General features: G+C 34.9%; 3 protein-coding genes across 8 annotated transcripts in view; 1 reads left to right on the top strand and 2 right to left on the bottom strand.

The window, feature by feature from the left end:
• The window catches only part of LPCAT (lysophosphatidylcholine acyltransferase), a 40,419-nt gene extending 38,159 nt beyond the window's left edge, over nucleotides 1-2,260 (top strand). For both annotated transcript variants that reach the window (XM_033473010.2, XM_033473009.2), the window contains exon 11: nucleotides 30-2,260. In XM_033473010.2, coding sequence (XP_033328901.1) covers nucleotides 30-115 — 86 coding nt within the window. In that variant the 3' untranslated portion in view covers nucleotides 116-2,260. The remainder of the gene's footprint in view (nucleotides 1-29) is intronic.
• Nucleotides 1,837-11,180, bottom strand: LOC117221791 (RAB11-binding protein RELCH homolog). Its single transcript, XM_033473008.2, has 16 exons — nucleotides 10,686-11,180; nucleotides 10,241-10,441; nucleotides 9,684-9,842; nucleotides 9,268-9,614; nucleotides 9,089-9,202; nucleotides 8,763-9,007; nucleotides 8,380-8,690; nucleotides 8,025-8,311; nucleotides 7,617-7,944; nucleotides 7,391-7,544; nucleotides 7,202-7,325; nucleotides 6,791-7,061; nucleotides 6,561-6,696; nucleotides 6,253-6,452; nucleotides 3,884-4,145; nucleotides 1,837-3,658 (listed from the first exon to the last, which is right to left on the bottom strand). Exons 1-16 carry the CDS (start codon nucleotides 10,735-10,737, stop codon nucleotides 3,511-3,513), a joined length of 3,339 nt encoding a protein of 1,112 aa, XP_033328899.1. The 5' UTR covers nucleotides 10,738-11,180; the 3' UTR covers nucleotides 1,837-3,510.
• A 531-nt stretch (nucleotides 11,181-11,711) lies between these two features.
• On the bottom strand, nucleotides 11,712-19,862 carry Eip63E (cyclin dependent kinase Eip63E). 5 transcript variants are annotated; one of them, XM_033472766.2, is made up of 7 exons: nucleotides 19,264-19,862; nucleotides 16,710-16,799; nucleotides 15,957-16,082; nucleotides 15,298-15,494; nucleotides 14,503-14,888; nucleotides 13,874-14,418; nucleotides 11,712-13,645 (listed from the first exon to the last, which is right to left on the bottom strand). In XM_033472766.2, the coding sequence occupies exons 1-7, from the start codon at nucleotides 19,307-19,309 to the stop codon at nucleotides 13,554-13,556; spliced, it is 1,482 nt and encodes a 493-aa protein (XP_033328657.1). In that variant the 5' UTR covers nucleotides 19,310-19,862; the 3' UTR covers nucleotides 11,712-13,553. The 5 variants fall into 5 exon arrangements, with proteins under 5 accessions (XP_033328657.1, XP_033328656.1, XP_033328659.1 ...); XM_033472765.2 differs by lacking the exon at nucleotides 19,264-19,862 and adding an exon at nucleotides 18,566-19,215; XM_033472768.2 differs by lacking the exon at nucleotides 19,264-19,862 and adding an exon at nucleotides 18,594-19,215.
• Between the last annotated feature and the right edge of the window lie 807 nt (nucleotides 19,863-20,669).

Here is a 20,669-nt window from a genome sequence, read left to right as displayed (position 1 = left end):
AGCAATTAATCAAATTGTTCTTTTTGTAGAATTCGTGTTAGCCGCGCTGTCGGAACGCGCGGAGTACGCCCACATATTCGCGGTAACCACCGAAACAAGAAAAAAATGTATTTGAGAATATTTCATCAACTCGTTCCACACTCATCGAAGAAACAGAACGCGTGGTGTGTGTAGCAGGCCGCTTCTCAACCAGATCTGCGCCAGTCCTGTCTAACTTGGTTCTATTTTCCCCGATGCTGCTACCCTCTCGACGACTAAATAGCCATTTTCTGTTAGTATTACATCGTTGACGAAACAAAAGATTGTCTTCGTGAGGATTAAGCGAAACACGGAACGAGAAGATCGCATAGAACGCATTAGGAACTCTGTTCACCCATCAGTGGACTAACTATCCTAATTCAAAATTGAAAATATCGCTTTGAAATACAACGATGCATCTTTTTGTAATATTATAAATACTTAAACATGTTTAAAGAGAGTGAGATCGGCGCAAAGCAGCGTTAATCGCGTCTGGTCATTTTTAATTATTGTTTAAACGCGTTTAAATGTTCATAATTATATCGAAAGTACACTGTTGTCTATAGAATCGTTCTACACAAGAAATATTCGTATCACTGTCATGGTTACAGCAGAATGAATTCTCGAAATTGAAAACTTGATTTCTTCGAAATGAATATAAAATGATTGTTCTTATCGAAAGGCTAAAAGGAAATACTCAAATTTTGTTTGACCATATTATTTAACATTACTCTCACCATGTTCCAGCAAAGTGAACATAAAATATTTTGTTTACATTATCGCGACAGATAATGTAATTGATTTCAAGAGTCCACTCAAGGGTGAAACAAACAATATTGCTGCGTAGCGCAGCTGTAATATCTTTACTTGTCAGAAGAGCTTCTTTTGTACAAACGAAGTCGAATTCCAAAGGAGACCGTGCGGTTCGGGCCGAACTTCTTACTCGAGAAAGTAAGAAATGTATAAATACTTTTCTGTTTTTGTTCTACCCGTAAATAAGCGGTTTAATTTATTGACAAGTTTTGTATTATGCCATTGTGTTTCACGAGGTTTACGGACATGACAAGTATGTACAAGTATGGACACAAAATCCATAAAAAAGATAAATAACGGTTGCTTTGTAACGCTTACCATACACAGAGAGACACACGTGTACACGCGTACACTTACAGAGTAAAATAAGACGTAGCATAACTTTCTCTTGCGTTTCGTACTTTTACATACTTTCCATCTAGTGCACACACGTGGTCTAGAATAGACTTTATTTCTCGCTAACACTCGCCTAATATTTATTGTAAACCATTTGCCCTCCCTTCAGAATTTCACCCGTATTCGAAGTCATGTAAATAGTATTACACCGACGAAGGTTTCTTAGGCATAAGCATGCAAACCCCTCCGTGTTGGACTTAACATTCACGGCGGACGTGCTGTCTGTACGAAAGGATTAGGTTTAGAGTTATTCTAGATTGCTCAGGGTTCAGAAGAATTTCAAGGCTATTGAGAATTTCGTGCGTTATTAGTAGTATCGATTAAGCCACGATCACAAACTTCTCCAAGTTCACAATTTGGCCTGATTAGAGCTCTTACAGTGTCGATCAGAGAACTGGATTCGAAATGCCCTAAAGTGTATAAATTATGAATTTTACATTCAAATTGACCCTCATCTTATTATATAATTTCACTATGCAAAAAAGACAATATATCGTTTCGACTTAGAACCGAATGGTTATGATGTTTATAAAATTTTGCTGTAAGCGAATTTGTATGTTTCAATAAAGGATTAAGGCTAAGGGAATGCGAAAATAAGAGTACACAGTATATGTAGAAATTTTTAGGAATTTAATTTTTCCAGTTTTTTATTAGATCATATAATCCAAAAATTGAATTTTCATTCCTGTTCCAGTAAGAGCCCTAGTCCAAGGTAATTAAAATATGTTGAGGACTTGGACATGCATTTAGAATGAATATAATATAAAATTTATTCTTTGCACGATAATGAAACATGCTACAGTATTTAATATTTAATAAACATAAATACATATACATGTGTACAATATACATATGTATATGTATATGTAAAATAATAATGATTTATTGGTCATTAAATACGATAAACTATTAATCATTGTATATACGCATATATTAAATACATATATACATGTATTGTATATCAATATATATGTATATACGGGATATATGATTGTATATATATATAGATACAATAAAATATTCTTACAAGATACGAACTATTCTAAAGAAATTTGATTCTTTCTTTTCATTCGTTTACAGCGAAAGTGTTGGTGCTGATGTTAGTTTGATTTAAGTACAGACACATGACTTAGAAATAAATAAATTAATTGTAAATTTTTAGGATGTGACATGTCAAGAAAGTCAAAATTTCTAAAAATAGAATTTAATGGCAAAATTTCTCTCTCTCTCTCTCTCTCTCTCTAAAAAGCTAATAGTATTGTTATATCTACCATAATTTTCAAGGTTCACAAAAAAGTAGAGAATTGACAAGGGCTTTCATCCTGAAGAACTAAATATAGCAGCTACAAACAAAAACTGTTCAATGCCTCTATTTTGAAATACTTTTCTAAAGGTTTTTGAAGGTTAGTATGCAATCGAATAAGGTAGATATTGAACTCGAGAAGCAGGAGAAAGAGTCTAAGTTGTTATCGCCCCACAATATCACATAAAACGTGTATACAATCCAAATGAAAGCATTTCAGATCAGAAAGTCACATAGCATACAAAAATCGAGTTGTCTTTTAAGATATATTAACACTCGGTTATCACAGCCGAGGCATTAAACAATTAATATTATCCAGAGTGTACTCTTGTGATTTTTAATGTAACAATCATTCGACTCTGATAACATCAGTTTTAAGAGTTGTATTATGGCAGGATATTATTTTCAATTTGTTTCTTAAGAGCACTGTCGTATAATACACAAAATATCTACAATTTGTGAGATTCCTTTTTAATAAATATACTGTAATTAATATAATACAAAATAACAAACTATGTTTCAGTTAATGGAATTTTTCAAAATAACTAGTTATGCAATGCGTTGCAATTATATTAGTATTTACTGTTATGCTTACATATGCACACAAATATAGAAATTAAACTATTTTTTATTGACTGTTATCAGTAAACTCTAGCCCCAAACGCAATGAAATATCGTGTTTTTTAAGGTTGTTGAAATTGTATGTACTTTCAAAGGCACACCATTCTGTAGTGATGTTCATTACTAATGTTTCAGTAAATTTTATTATGAAACATATCCTGATAGTAAACGATAATGCTTAGATGATGTCGATTTCTAATCCGTACAAGTTTTGTGCATTACGTTGTGTTGTAAAATACATAAGTACAAATATATCGTCAGATCTCCAAGAATACTTGGAAAACAATTCAACTCATAATATCATAAATAACAAGACATATAAATCTATAGATGTAACTAGAAAAAGAAACGACTTAGTCTTACTTTTTCCGCAAAATACTTGACATACTCGATGAACTACTTTTCTGCTGAAAAATCTTTGTCACTTTCTGCTTCATATCCTCCACACCTTGTCCCACGTTCGCGGTAGCCATGGACAGTAAGAGACCAGAGTTCATAGACAGTGAACTGTCGGATTTCAGAAAAAAACATTTATTTAATTACTTGTAAAATTAAATATTAATCATTAGTAGAGTGCAGATATTATACCTTTAGAATTAACATTTTATTAAACAATAGGCACATAAAATAATGTCGTGATTGGAACTGTGAACTCAACTATGTATATTCAATGTCAATCTGAATTTACATTAACAAATGCGCTCCACTCATTAGCGATCAACATGTACAAACCTTTTCATTGGTTTAGAAAGATCTTGTCGAGATTCTACTTCTCTCAAAAGGGACTTAACCGCATCTTCCTGCTGAGGTAAATGATAGGTTACCAATTGTTCCAGACACTTCAAGCCAGGCAGTAACACATTCAAAACACATTGATAACTGAGTGGGCAATAAACCAGAACAGAGAATGCTTCGACCAAAGCATTAATGAGATCAACTTTGCGGCCCTGTTGTAATGCGAACGAAGCTATTCCAAATAATTGTGTAGCTATCACTGCAAAAAAACGTTTAATCACTATACAGGATGCCCCAAAAATGTCTTGCATTACGGAAATGTGGGGTAACTGAGATCATTCTAAGTAACTTTCTTCTTTGCAAAAATGCAATCTGCGGCTTTGTTTACGAGTTATTAATGAAAACCACCGACCAATGAGACACAATGGCGCGAAACACAACGTTGTCAATCGATCGAGTGCCATGTGCTCCTACCACTGATTTTGACAGCTGAAGGGGAACTCTGTGCCGTGTTCAAATCAATGAACAAGTCACGGAGCATGAACTTTCGATATTTCTTTTTTACCACGTGGCAGTGGTAATCTTAACAAAAACGCTATTCATCCTCTTATTTCAGAATGTCTGAAAAATATTTACTAATTTTTCGGACCCGAAATAATAAGTATGGCAGCTGTTTTAATATTCTGGTGTGCATGACACCTCATGTGTACCATATGAAATTTTTAATGCAAGGTGAAGATTAACAAAGTTCAAAAATGTTAATTTATTAAATTTTAATTTAAATAATTCCGCGTCTGAACAGAATTCAACGAGCGATTCGCAAAGCTAATTTAATAAATAATAATCGTGTTAAAGGACGTAAGAGATTTGTTTGATAGAGAAATATGAAGAATATTATCAATAAGAAACTCACCCATTTAGTTGTAAATCCACTACATGATCGGAAATGTGTGCTGGAGGATAATGCATTGACCTCGTACAATGTATGATGAACTGCACAGCTGATCTGTATCCGACTGCGACGAACAGAAGGATGTTTCCAGGCAGGCTATTCAAACGGTCACTTTTACTACATTATCACTAAACACTGATCACATATCAATAATATCTGCGGACGAACTTTTCTGGATTAATATGTATGGCCCCGAGAAGAGCCGATTTTTTAATGCGACGCGTTCAAAGTTCGCACCGTTAACAACACGCACTGCGTTGACACATTTCGTAATGATCTCCGGAACCCTTTGCAGCATCCTTGGAGTAAACAAATTGATCGCACCGTACAAGAATAATTCAGAAAATTCTCATGCCACGTCCTTTTCATATTAATGCTCGAGACGAACTGCAGAATGGCCGACAATGTTCGCGTCCGATGGGAAACAGTTGAAACTCGATCGTAGGAAAACGAAACATTGTCGGCCATCGTGCCAATCTGCTGCAGTTCGTACGCAATGCGTGTTGTTAACGATACGAACTTTGAACGCGCAGCATTAAAAAATTGGCTCTTTTCAGGGCCATACATATTAACCCAGGAAAGTTCGTCCGCAGATATTATTGATATGTGATCAGTGTTTAGTGATAATGTAGTAAAAGTGACCGTTGGAATAGCCTGCCTGGAAACATCCTTCTGTTCGTCGCCGTCGGATACACATCAGCTGTGCAGTTCATCATACATTGTTCGAGGTCAATGCACTATCCTCCAACACACATTTCCGATCATGTAGTGGATTTACAACTAAATGGGTGAGTTTCTTATTGATAATATTCTTCATATTTCTCTATGAAACAAATCTCTTACGTCCTTTAACACGATTATTATTTATTAAATTAGAGCTTTGCGAATCGCTCGTTGAATTCTGTTCAGACGCGGAATTATTTAAATTAAAATTTAATAAATTAACATTTTCGAACTTTGTTAATCTTCACCTTGCCATACTTATTATTTCGAGTCCGAAAAATTAGTAAATATTTTTCAGACATTCTGAAATAAGAGGATGAACAGCGTTTTTCTTAAGATTACCACTGCCACGTGGTAAAAAAGAAATATCGAAAGTTCATGCTCCGTGACTTGTTCATTGATTTGAACACGGCACAGAGTTCCCCTTCAGTTGTCAAAATCAGTGGTTGGAGCACATGGCACTCGATCGATTGACCACGTTGTGTTTCGCGCCATTGTGTCTCATTGGTCGGTGTTTTTCATTAATAACTCGTAAACAAAGCCGTAGATTGTATTTTTGCAAAGAAAAAGGTTACTTAGAATGATCTCAGCTACCCCACATTTCCGTAATGCGAGACATTTTAGGGACACCCTGTATATCTTGAATTTGATATGAACACCGTTAGAAATATGAAAATTAAGGAGTTCTTACCATCCTCGATGTAATTTTGAGGACAATTCGGAGCAATGAGTGCTAAAGTGGAAACTAGTGGTAACGCTAAAGCTGGAGGAACACCTTGAGGTTCCTTGGCGATAGTTTCCAACGTCAGACGTGCTTTATCCCTCATTTCTTTCACTTTACATTCTGTTATCAGTCGACCTAGTGAAGGAATTGCCGCACAACGGACGGTCCTAAAAGCAGAAAATCATTACATTATTGTAATTAATAATGCAATACTAATAATCGAGTTTTTAGATCTGATAGACGACTATATGAAAATATTTACAAATATGTCTTACATATCAGGATCACTAACGAGTGTTACAATTGCTGGAACTACCTTAGCACTTGCTAACCGATCGGAAACATGAGCTATCACACAACCAAATATCGTCGCAGTTGCACATCTTACAACAGGTCTTTGGTGCACTACCCCTATAAAAAAGGGGGATGGAAGGTGTAACTGAGTCGCTAAAGTGCCGCTAAAAACTGAACGCAATCACTAGTCATAATGATCAATGGAACTAACCATCCCATAAACCGCTAAGGACATATTCTTGCATATGTTCGTCAGCACACAACATAATTACTGCGATTTGTAAGCAAGTAATACTGATACCACTCATGGACAAAGCAACAAGGAATTCTTTCAACGATTTAGCAACTTCTGTACCATTCAAAGTGGACAATAGAATTAAATACGTAGGCATTATCGTTAAATTCATGTTTTTCTTCTCTGTCGACAACACTGTCAACTGCTGCTCGAGCTCGGACACGTCGGACGCAAATATCGGCTGAATCTAAATGTTAATAAATCATGTTTATTATAGAAGTACGATTACTATTACACTATCCAACAAATGTTAACTTTTTAGTTGCGTCGTAACGACCAAAGTTGGTGCTGGACAGTGTTATCGAGTAACTGGAACATTGAAATTACCCGTGTTTGCGTAATATATCGTCCAAAACCCAAACACAACGAACGAATGTATGTCAGTAGAGTGTGCAAAATGGTTTCGTGTGTAATTTCTATAGATTTGACCATTTCTAAAATTTCCATTACTCTAAAACACAATAAGCATTAACATATGTGAAAAGTCCATAAAACATTTACCATTAAAAAGCATACAATTTATTTGTGAACCACTCTAATTCCGGCCACGTGTCATTTTCCCACGTATTAGCAAAGAATGTATTCAAAAGTGCTCCGACATCTATATCTCCCTCATAAAATACTTTTGGATTAACGATATCGGTCTGACACAAGTATAGAAACACATCGGCTACGAAATAAAATTGAAAAATAAATTGATAGTTATCTAAACCCACCTTACGTTAGTAAGTATTATATTTACACAAGTGAGATGATGTTCCAGGTTCTATGCACGTTCTAACTGCATCCGTATCGGCTACGCAGATGATCATATGAGGTAGTAAATATTGTAAAACGTGAATCGACGACACTGTTCTTCCCTCGTTAATATGATCCTTGTTAGGTGAATGTTGATACTGTCCAGACTTCAATTGAGTTTTCACTTTTGATATTATGCGTGGTAACAAATGTGTTTGCAACCTCTTCAAAGAGAGTGCCCATTGGGCTAAAATTGGTAAAAGTAAAGTGGACGCGACTTCTACAACGATGGGCGATGAATCGTTTAACGCAGTTAACGCCAACTCTTCGCACTAAATAAATAATCATAAAATGTATAATATATTCTCATGCTTTACAGAATATCTTACATTTATAATGTGGGATATATTACCTGAAAATATTTGTCGGGATCATCCATTAAAGCTATGAGCAATGCAAGACTCCTCACAACACATGCTCTGACCATAGGATCCTTGTCATCGAGTAACATTTGTTGCAACATAGAAAGCATCAAGGAGTTCCTGATTCCGACCGACATGTAGGGTGCCAATGCGCAACAACACTCCACAGCTAGTAACCTTTTTTCAGGATATTTGTACTGACTCTGTTCCCAGCAAATGGTTAAAATTTCTTCTCCTTCCATTGGATCGTTCTCAAGCTTCGCCATTGCAACTAAACCTGATAATACAACGAATAGTAATCTCTGCATATTACAGAAAACAACATAAATTGTTCTATACCCTAACCAGCTAGTATCAAGTGTCTTTCATCTTCTTGTGGCCTCTTCTTCAAATTGAACAAAAGCTGTAGAGATTTCTCTCTTTCCGCGGATTCAGTGTGCAGCCGGATTACACTTAATATCAACGGTATTACTTCCTCGCGCTTATTAAGTATGACGTTGGGTACAATGCGAGGTAAAGTTTCCGCCAAAATGTGAACAAGATTATCTCGCGTTACTCCATTTTTGAAGGGTTCTTCTGCTGTAGAAACAATAGAACTTGGAATATTTACTAAACAATGGGTTATCACCTCCATCTTGAATTTCAGCGGTAAATGTCTATAAATAATATATTTCAAGTTACCTTTAGAAGAGAATCAATTTTATTGTATTTATGTACAAATAAAATACCTAGATGGAGGATTTGGAAGGATGGACGACCCTTCGGTAACGTCTACTCTTGGTAACTGAATTCTCGTCCATTCCTTGTCACCGGGATCAGTCTCGCCGAGGCTGACAACCACAGACACACTATCATCTTCCTCTGGTTCATGTGTCGCTGTCGATGTATCTCGAGGCGGTGTTTCAAGCAACTCAAATTTATCTGGAGTTGTAGAACTCGAATTCAACGTTTGTATCGTTCCACTACTACCTTGCTACAGAAAGTACAAGTCAGCTACAGAAACCGAGAGGGCAAAATATATTTAAAAAAATTGTCCTATATATTTATGCGGTACCTTGGTTGGATTCTGTGATAAACTTTCATTTGTTGTTGCAATAATTTGTTGTAAATCCACCTTTTCCTGCTCTAGCATAGCAGTTTGTTGTTTTAGTTCTTCCAATTCTTTGACCTGTGAATTACACAATTATTTAAATTGTTTTCACTCAATGACAGACATAATTCGTTTTAACGTACCATTTGCTTAAATTCATCTTTTTCAGATTCTAATTCAACTTCATCAAAGTCTGTTTGCACACCAATAATGGTCGAGGGCGCTTTCTCGTAGCCATTAGCTCGCATATATTCTCTATAAATTTGTAACAATTCCGCAGGTTTGGGGATATTCAATCCCACGTCTTGCCAATCTTCGAAATCTTGATTTTCATTTTCGTCGCTAAATGTAATCGATGTCAATTTGTACGAACGTGTTAATAAATATTCGTTAACAAGGAAGTTTAAAGCTCTTTGCTCGTGAGGCTTTATAGGTGATTCATTGACAGAATGTTTATCAGAACATTTATCTGGTGTTGGTACATCTGATTCTAAAATAGTGAGATAGCAGTTAAGATACAATTTCAAACACAATATTCATATAATAAAAAGAAAATAACCTGTGACTACAGTGAGATTTGTACGAAGAGCAGAAATACACTCTTTGGCTTTTCTAAGTTCAAATTCTAAGATTGCAACTCTCTCATCAACACCTGCACCATCTTCTGAGTATCTTGTCATATCAAGTGAATCTAAAGTAGCCTGACTGGATGATCTAGCTGGGTAAATTAAAATAGAAAGATTATATCTTTTTGACCTATCACTTAAACGATTGATACATTACCTGTTGGCAATTATTTAATATTTTTTATTAAAAGATCATTCTAAGGAATATAATGTAATAATTTCCTTCAGGAATTAAAAGTATTGCTTTAGCAATCGAATTAGCTACTATCTATAATAGCTATTTATTTGTAAATCAACAAGTTACATTTAATAATATAAAGATAGTATTTCACATTATTTAAAAGAAAATTATCAAGCTTCTTTTATACCAAAGTTATTAAGGAACCAATTAATAAACTTAAAATAGATATTAATAATTACATTAACATTATTGATATGGTAATTATATCTTAAATATAATTAATTCTTGATGCAGATGAATTATACATACGCATACAAGGAAATGGTTCCGGCTTGATGTTTTGACCTTCAAAATTACATGGATTCGAGAAGAATTCTTGTAAAACAAGTAATTCTTTCCCTGCTTCGCGCAATTCCGCATGTAGTTCCAAGGCCGTTAATAGAAATTTGTCGTTTAGAAGCTTTGTAGCGATATCTTCGTAAGATATACATGTTTTCGAGGCCGGGTATCCTAAAGTAATAAAACAAATTTTACCGATTTCTATGAAAAGTCGTGCCATCGGTAATTATTCTAGGATAATTTGTACATGTTCCAGCTACCGATGACGTGTATACATTCTACTAGCGAGTATAATAAATTCGTTAAAAGGATTTCTCATTTTCAGGTTTTTTATTCGGTATAACATCGAAATACTAATTCTCACGATAGAAAATGTTAACTGTTTTAGCGAACGCAAGTATAAAAAACTGATTACCTTTACTGTCTGTTGACAGAGGATCCCTAACCTCTTGCACTGCATCAACCATAACTTTCACTCTGTTCAAACGTTAACTGAGAATGACATGTCCATCTAGGCTGATGAATAAAATAGCAACCCGCTCGAGCGCATGCCACGCTTTCATTAATTTAATTAAGTATATTAATAGAAATTACTTGGCTCTAAGCGACACAGCACATCGTTTACGATGACAACAAAGCCATGTTTTACACACTGCGATGGCAGCGACTACATAGCGCCCTTCGGCTAGCAACTATCATTACCGATCGATCATAACAGAATTCACATACGATCAGAGTTCGGCATTAATCGATTATAATTTTTAATTTTATTAATAAGTCACGCTTAACAATTAAAAACAATTAATCGCGAGCGATTAATATATATATGAACCGTTGATTAAAAGGATTAATTGTTAATATTTAATTGAAGTTGTCAACAAGTTGATTATCTTGATTAATGTTTAAATTGCAATAAGAAAGTAACAGAAATGTAACAGCATTTGATAACTGAGCACTGGAATATTTATTTTACGATGAAAAGAATTTTAATAGTTAATATAATTAATCCAATTAATGATTAAACTTTAGTTTATAGCAATTATACATCGGTTAAATTAAAAATTTAATCGTTAATTTTATGTAGTATTGCCCAACGCTATACACAGTATATAAATTTAAATAAAATATTTTGACATTTCTGATAATATCAATAATAATAATAATAAATTCAATAATATCGTATGAAATAATTCAGAATTTAGTATTCGATCAAAATTTCATTGTCTTTGCACATTTCCGAATACGATTACAACACAATAACGTTACGTCTACGTAGTATCACAGAATGTAAATTATTATATTCTATCAATGTTTCTACATTAGAAATATATTTCTAAGCATATCAAATACACATATTCCATATAGCTTTCACATGTGTATTTAATACGACATATTTCTACGTTTAGTATACGAGATATGAATTTTCAAATATACACAGGTGTTTCAAAAACATAGTTCTTTATCTTTCTCAGTACAAGTTTGAAGCAATTCGAATATCAATGTTTTCATAGAAAAATTACAAATAAAATATATAATCATAAGGAAATAAACGTGTATAAAATCAATACTTAAGCAGAGTAAGTACTACAAATACAAGTGGCTTTGCATTATATTACACTTAAAAGTCTAAAACGATTCTGCAGCTTGGTTGCACATGGAAAACCTAACGAAGAAACAGGGGTCTAAAGTGTACCGAACTACGATTTAATTTATTACAATTATATTATTACAATGATACGAACCTGTGTGTTTTTTTTCTTCTATGTACAATCTACCTTTCTGCGCGTCTTTTGTCAAATAATAATCGTAATAATTAATAATAGTAGTAATAACGCGTGTCTCAAATTCCTTCGAAATACTTTTTCATCTTTTTTTGCTTTCGTCTCGTTGATATTTTTATAAGTGTGTTGAAAAATCGGTATAAATGTAACTACTAAAGGAGTAATATTACCGTAGTAATCGTCGTAGCTTAGACAAAACTCGGAAGGACTGTAACACCGTTTTACGTTATCCTAAATATTACTATTGCAACGTTATTAAAGTTGGTTCGTTTAGATACATGGTCTCGAAAGGACCATATTTTAGTAAAGAAAATTCGCCGAACGATCCTTTTTCTAAACCACTAATATGAAAATTATTAATGTTTCATTTTCCTACAATTCGTTCAAGCACCATTGACCGGTTGGTTTTCATTTTTCCCTCTTCTTTAGTATATCAGCGATTGAACAAATTGGACTCGATTAAGTCTAAAATTATTACTTCGTTCTCGATTTACTATCATCGATAGACAACTACTTTGTAATGTCGATATAAACTTCGATCGACGCTAGTATACTAATATTAATTCTTACAACTAGATCACTACCGTCGATATTATCAGCAATAAAGTTTTTTCGTAAGTCTTGCCGTGTTTCATTTTGGTGTTGGTGGCTACGACACTTGAGACATACTGATATCCTATTCTTCTCTCTTTTTCTCTTAGGTTTCTATTTATTTATTTCCTACGATCACGTTCATATAGTTAACAACTAGAGTTTAATTAGAACAATGATTTTTATTTCTCGTTACATACCAATATATTCAATTGTCTCAGCAACCAACAGTAGATTCAAAAAACAGCATAAAATTTATATAAAGTATTACAGATCTTCCAGAATTTTTCTAAGTTATAATTATCTCATTAATATCTTCTTTCCTCTAACCAGCAACCGCCAACACGAAATTTGACTTAGGCTGGGGTCGAGAGACGCAAGGCGGTATAGTACTTTTTATTTTCTTTTTTCTTCTTTTGATTGGTATCAATCTAAATCTAGTATTTGGACGAAGTGCGAGGATGGGTCGTGCGTGCTTTTGCTTTCTAAATCGAGCGTGCGAATCTCATAAAATCGTTTTTGCTTCATTTAGCCACAAATAGCTTACTTTCGTTATTTCCTTTGCCAAGTTACAATTTATCGTTCGTTATTAATCCGCTTAATACAAGTAAGTACTCTATTTTTTTTTCTTTAAAAAGAGAGAGAAAAAATATGAGAAGAAAACAAGAACGAAAGCTCGTAACCGTCTGTACGCATGTTGTCCTGTGAGTGTCCGTGAACAATGATTGGAATTTATGGAACAGCCCTGAGAAAGAACGAACGACGCGCGTGGAAATGATGTTTAAGTGAATCGAGGCGAATCCGCTTCTGTGAATCTGAATCTGTATCAGAATGTACGTTTTTTTCATCACTGAACATGTGAATTTTGGGGATTACTTATTCTTTACTTCCTTTCATGTCCACTTTTGACCTCAAGTCTTAAGAGATGTGTAACGCGAATATGCAAGCAGGTCCTTCGAATTTTTATACAAATGACAACCTTCAACGCTAAATATCGATACTTCTGCAAAAAGAAAGAAAAATTGGTAAATGTTAATATTGTATACTATAAATACTTACAATGTAATTGAAAGATAGTGTCATCAGATCAAGATGATAATATCAGTTGCGACATCCTATATGTCATAAAAACTACCAAACGGCCGTTGTCTTACTTTAAAGGTTGTGAACTACGTTTGGAAGCTCAATGACACTATCTTCGAATTAGTCTTCCCGTGAAATTTGCACTTACCATCAGGCAACTCGAATAGTTTTCTAGGAAGGGTGGAGAAATAAGGATGCCTTAAAGCTTCTTCAGCTCCTATCCGTTGATCAGGATTTAGTTGTAGAAGCGAAGACGCCATACTATCACCTTCAGTGATGTCGTAGAGTCTAGGAAACGAAAGACCCAATTTTCGTAGAGGATAGAATCCCAGTCTATGCGGTTTGTATCCCGGCAAACGCGTGACACCGGGCCAAGTTTCTTCGGTAGGGGTACCCAATACTTTGAATATTTTATCAAGTTGGTCATATGTACAGCGTACACCTGGGAATGTCGGTTCACCAGTCAACATCTCCATAAATATGCAACCTACACCCCACATGTCAAGCGAGGTAGAATAATCTGTGGAACCCAGAAGAACATCAGGTGGCCTGTACCACAAGGTCACTACTTCGTGCGAATACGTATGTGAAGGTACAGATTTAGCTCTAGCTAGACCAAAATCTGCTAACTTCAGCTCTCCAATCTCACTGATTAATAAATTCTGAGGCTTCACATCTCTGTGTAATACTCTCCTATATCAAGTTAAAGTCAAATTCATTAATACATCCACACACAGTTATGATATAAATCATTTCAAATTAATACATGACTTTTACCTCCTATGACAATACGCTAGTCCTCTTAATAATTGGAACAGAAACAATTTAACGTTTCGAGGATCTAAACCACCGTTACCAGTTCCATGGCTCTCCATATATTGAGACAAGTCAGTATGAACATACTCGAAAACAAAAGTAAGGGTCTCCCGCGTATGAATTATATCGTGCAAGGTTACAATATTGCTATGCTTCAATTCTTTAAGAAGGCTTGCCTCGCGAATGGCAGTAAATGGAGCACCTTCTTCCTCTTGCAGTCTAATTTCTTTAAGCGCCACCATTTGATTTGTAAGGTGGCTATAACCTTTGAACACTGTGGCATACGATCCTTCCCCTAATGGTTCCAGTTTTATATAAGCTTCGGATTTGCCGAAAGGAGAATCGCCCTGTGCATATAAACATAATTAATTTTTTATTACCACCAAAAAAAAAACATTGAACTTGAAACAATTGAAGGGTTTCCTCGTTCTGAATTTTTTACACAAATGGTATCAAATATTATAATTTCAAACTTAGTACTTTCAATAACTAACATTTAAATAATTTTAGTGGTAATAATAAATTGTTGCAAGTCGAAAAACGCAATTTTGAAGAAGCATGTAAAGTTTCAAATACTCTTTTAGACTATAGCACAATTAATGCTTTTGGATATATGTTTGTAAAATGTATAATTGTCAGAAAATACAGGAAGAAAAAGGAAAAAATAATGCTTACAATCCATTAAACCAAGGTGTGCCTCGGATGGCTTTGAAACTCGATAAAAAATACAAAAAATAATATTTAATAGAAGGTTACCCCAAAAGCTGAAAATCTTTTGGTTCTTCTAGGAGGTGGATCCGGCCCAAGGAAGACCTCAGACTTAGGTCGCGGTGGACGCCGAGGTCGTAATATAACTCTAGCTTCTTCGCGTATATCCTCGTCAAGAAGCTTGGAATCACTAGAAACGGAAAGCTGCCGATGCACTCTCTCATGGTCGCCCACACCTGTCCATTCTATGACATCCAATTTCGTCCTTAAAACTTTCTTTAAAGTAACAGCAACAGGTATCCACGTAAAACCATAATTCCTCAATAATTGTATCAATACACAATATTTTAGTTTTATACGTTCCATTGTCATTAAACGACACAATAGTATGTTATGTGGGTCAGATTGCATATCTGAATGCAATTAATTATTAAATACCGAACAAATGGTAAGTATAATTATTGTGAAATCGGTATAGATACATTTCCAGCAAGTCATTCATGCATTCTGTTATCTCTAATAAAACGGAATACACTGAGTTATCCGATAAGTGTTTATGTGCAGTACGAGAAATTAATCAATTTGATAAATAGAACCATACATCGTATTTTATCTTAGAACCAACTTTAATATCATCTATCGATCAATTAAGAGAATCATTTTATCTTAATAATATGTAGTTTATAATTAATTAATTCCCCACTTACCATATTCCCGCTTATCTGTAGGTATATTACCGTTTGGCTCCAAACGGTCTAGGAACTCCTCGGAATAGCCATTATATGGCAGTTGACCTCTGTTTGCTGCATCATCAGCCTCTTCTTTTGATATTGCTAACATATAAAAACCAGTTATGTTAATAAATCGATATCAGATGAACTCTTGCAATCGTAGATCATTTATTGCATCGTGAACTTATAACTTAATTATCTTCAAAAATAAAGAAAAGAAGTATTAAAGTTTACATGCTCTTTTTTCTGTAAAGAATAGATTAAAGTATTAATATATTATTTAAATTTTAATAGTTAAATTAAATTTTTATTATATTTTTGATGTTTTGAAAAATGATAATATGGAATCAAAAAATGCAATAACCTGAAAATGATTAAATAATAAACACAATAATAACAAAAAACAGGTAAAGGAGACTAGAATTTGTTTCACATATCTGTATGCTTGGATGTATGGTTTAAAACAATTAAATAACATTATAATAAATTTATGTTGAAATCACCATTATCTAGAAGTTATCCTATGGTACCTTAAATTAAGTGAATAATGTTATTACATAATATAACATGAAAATAGATAGATGAGCATGTTTGTTAAACCTAATGGTAACTTCAAGAAAGCATTAATACTTTTGGAATAGATGTTATGTAATAGAAAAAACCTATAACTGGACCAAGTAATAGAATTACAATTGAGCATCAAAAAGCAACTAGCTTGAGTACACTTACAAAGTCTCCCAAAACTGTGGCTAAGTCGTTTTCTCAGCTTTTGTACTCTACTAAGGGCTCCTCCTTTCTTCTCCCGCATTGTCACGGACCCTGTGCATAATAAACATAATCTATATAGTATCTATACATTTAAACATATATCTATGAATTCAAATATTTATATATTTATTTGCTTATATTTTCAATTAGAATATATGATTTAAAGAAAAAGCCTGAAAGACATTAACAGCTGTAATAGCTATCTACTTTAAACACCAAAATGTTGTCAGTCTGACACAATTATGATAGGGTTGATAGCTACTCGTCTGACAGTGTACAGTTTGGCTTTTTCCTTAAGATGCAAGCTGTAATGTTAACACAAATGTATATCTTAGACAAATATTAAAGATTAATATTATCAGTGCGCAACAATGCGATGGACTACTATAATTATTATATTGATAATAGTTTTTTTCTTCCTATCAATTGCATAGACAAGTACATTGTCTGACAACCATTTGTACCAACAATCAACTAGAAGAGTCAAGAAATGGTTAATTGCCTGCAGAAATGTTTATGACGTTAGTCTTTATTTTAAGCATTATACGTAGAAGCATGTACGTTCAATTATCAATGGTACAATGAATACAATTGTCTGCCTCACTGACAAACCTGTATCATCAATGAAATTAATGACAGCTAATTGGGCAATGTGTAACATCAACTAATTATAGAAACTATGAACAAAATAATGAAAATAACATGAAAATAACACTTTTGTAATTGTTCTATATGTTTGTAACATACCCATTAGCCATTTCTAATGGAATCTTTTGAAAACGTGTAACCTTCATTCCAATAGCAAGAACTACACTTATATACTGTGCAAATATGAACTCCATTATCAAAAAGCAATAAGACGCTAGATATTTGGCAAATACTGAACTCACATATTATCATTCTTATTTGTGTGCACTATATAGGATGTTCCATGCAACCAGGACATATTTGGTTAAGGTTTACGAACATATAACATGATAGAATAATACACAATATCTTTGCAAATATGTAGCGAACATTAAAATGAAGTTAAAGATTGAAATAACTTTTGTATTAATAATTTCATAGTATAAGTACCTTACTAAAAAGAAGAGAATAAAAAGGCTAGGAAGTGGGAATTTTACACTCTCATTATACTACAGATTTCCATACATAAACAATTTGATGTGTATATGTAAATATTACATCCCATTAACCAATTAGCTGTTGCAATCTTTTTGAAAAGTGTGTAAGTTTCTGTAATTATACTGTATATGTTTGATTTTCTTCATATTCTGTTTAAATAAAATACTTTCATAAAATATATAATTTAATAAAGAATATCAAAATATACATCTACCTTAAGTAGTTAGCTGTTTTAGACGAATATATCCATTATGAAAAAATGAAAATATTTGATGTTATGACGAATATACTTGTCAAAAACAACTAACTGGTTAATACCGTTGAAGTTACGAACAGCTTTGGCTATAATAAAATTGCGAAAAGTGCGAATGATTTCTTAGTAGTTAACGCAAGATTGACGTTCGCTAATATCTGGTCATACAATTTTTTCTAGAAATGAAAAGAAAAATTGGGTTATAGTGAGTTAAAAATACAACTTGTCCCAGTTGCGTGGTACACCCTGTACGATGCGTATACGCGCATCTAATATACGTATGTAAATACGTATGTATACATATGTATATACATATATATATACATATATGTGTATGTATATATATATATATATATATACAAACATGTGAGTTGTTGTTACAGGTCAACGAACCAACAAAAGTTTAGTTAAATGTGTCAAGTAACGATAAATAATTTACGTTCATAATTTTTAGACTGGCTACTGACTCCACATCCCGATTCACGGTGTTCCGCATGCTTCCCCGTACACAAAAGCACTTTCCTCCATTCATGCATCTGTCGCTTTCTAAGAATGACGTTTTCACGACAGTGGGACGGAACAGCAATTAATAATCCGCATTGAAGACGACGATTCACAGAGCCTTGATACGCGCGGTCTTGTAGGATCAACAAACTTGGATCCGCGAGCGAAGGTTCGACGAAAGAGGGAAGAAGAAAAAAAAGAGAACCGTTTCGTCGAGAATGCACACGATCTCGCGTACGTTTCTCTCTTCGAAATGCGTACTGCTGCTCCCCCACCCTTACGGTTTGTAAACGACACACTCTCCTCGGCTCCCTCTTTGCCGCACTCCGATGGGCCAGTCACTTTGTCTCTCTTTGTCAGGCCAACGTCCACCCCCACGATCACGGAACTTTTGACACTGTCCAACCTATTCGATGCTGTGTGCGTCTCGCACGGGACCACATGTGCGACGCAGAGGGACCGAAATCAGCGAACAGATTCGCGTAGGAAGGGTAAAAACGAAATGAGCGGCGCGGCACCGAGGACATAAGTCCGTAAGGCTGCGGAAAATGAAAAGGGGAGGGGAGTGGAAGGGGAATGAGCCGAGTGAATTACTTCTAGTAGCCGGAGCTGCTCGCGCGGGCGTCAACTTACCCTCTTTGCTCTTCGAGGCGGTCGAGCCCTTGTCTTGACAGTACATGATTACTCATTCGCTCGCACGCACGAAACACATCACATATGGGCGGTGACGCACTCTGTGTGTGTGTGTATGTGAGTGTGCTCGCGCGTGTGTATGTATGCAAGAAGCTATGTTCCGTGATGCTTCTCTCGGGCAGGTCAGGTCCGGCGAGCACCACCTTCACCTTTCTCGTATCTCGTACATCGGCGGTAGCGCACGACGCCTTCCTAACGAGCTGATCGCCATGAAAAACACACTGTCGTTCCCACCGTTTGCCGTTCAAGATCTCGCGCCTTGAACTCTGGCAACGATACGCGCCACCGATATTCCTACAGTTGAACTTCACCGAAAGGTTCGGACCTTCCCCTCGGACTCTACCTCCAGGAACGTAAATAACCTTTCTGACACTGAGGTTTTTCTATTCGCGATCCCCTGGATGTACGGCGGGTGCTCGCGCACGCCACCACTATCTCGAACAATTCATCCGCGAGAATAAACTTCTTCCAAGAAGTCTTCTTCCCACGACCGGACTGCCTCGCGCCACAGACAAAAGTCTGAACTGGCCGAACCACATTGGCCCTAGTGTACATGGCTTGGGATAGTACGGAAACTCGAGCGCATTTCCGCGAATCCTTGATGGACGCTATCAGCCATTATCTCACTGTAATTTAACATTTTACCTACCGGCAACCTATTAATATTTCTATCGATGACTATGCTACATCTAAAAGTATCTCGTAATGATTTTATATTAATCGGCAATCCCTCGAAAAATTGCTGGACTGTATTTAAATTAATATCGTTATTGAAAAATTGATTAAAACACCCTCGGCGATTAATAGTTTATTTGTTAACACTAGAACGACCGACCTTTAACAGTGACCAGTTCAAAAGTATTGGTTTTTCGAAACTAAGACCGCATTTATACAAATATGTAGTACGATTTTTATTACAAAATGTAGCCAATAATTATCTGGAAAAGCATCTTTACAATTTTAATAATTATAAAATAAGGAATCTGGAATCCATTACTTTGACAGGTTCGGATGTTCCAGCATTAAAGACTATCAAGCTTTTACCAGCAGCTAGACGCGTTGACAGGGAATTATTATTAATATTATATATTATTAATTCTTCAGGTTTTATACGATTTTTCTACCCTCCCTTAGCTTTTGCAAACATTCCCATCATTTTACTACGCATCCAATCTACAGTGAATCCTGTCTTAGCATTAAATCATCAACCAACCGGAGCAAAGTAATTTCTACTCCTATTCTTGCTAATGAAGCCCGCTGCGACCGGCGAGTCTTGCAAAACTTAAGATATTACTGTATGCAGTCATTTATAAAGAGTTCATACTCAACGAGATCGAGGGAGAGTT

The sequence above is a fragment of the Megalopta genalis genome, chromosome 7 (assembly GCF_051020955.1).
Source record: "Megalopta genalis isolate 19385.01 chromosome 7, iyMegGena1_principal, whole genome shotgun sequence".
Classification (NCBI taxonomy): domain Eukaryota; kingdom Metazoa; phylum Arthropoda; class Insecta; order Hymenoptera; family Halictidae; genus Megalopta; species Megalopta genalis.
This window is presented reverse-complemented; position numbering and strand designations above follow the sequence as displayed.

Bases quoted from the DNA above. Each gene is read 5' to 3' on its own strand.
- LOC117221791 (XM_033473008.2), bottom strand. From the start codon at position 10,737: ATGGTTGATGCAGTGCAAGAGGTTAGGGATCCTCTGTCAACAGACAGT. The intron at 7,326-7,390 runs GTATGCTTTTTA...ATTGTGTTTTAG, and splicing joins GAGTGGTTCACAAATAAATT to AGTAATGGAAATTTTAGAAA. The intron at 6,697-6,790 runs GTTAGTTCCATT...CCTTTTTTATAG, and splicing joins CCTTAGCGGTTTATGGGATG to GGGTAGTGCACCAAAGACCT.
- Eip63E (XM_033472765.2), bottom strand. From the start codon at position 18,662: ATGCATGAATGGAGGAAAGTGCTTTTGTGTACGGGGAAGCATGCGGAA. The intron at 16,800-18,565 runs GTAAATTATTTA...TATTATGCACAG, and splicing joins CCAGTCTAAAAATTATGAAC to GGTCCGTGACAATGCGGGAG. The intron at 14,889-15,297 runs GTAACCTTCTAT...TTATATGCACAG, and splicing joins AAAGATTTTCAGCTTTTGGG to GGCGATTCTCCTTTCGGCAA.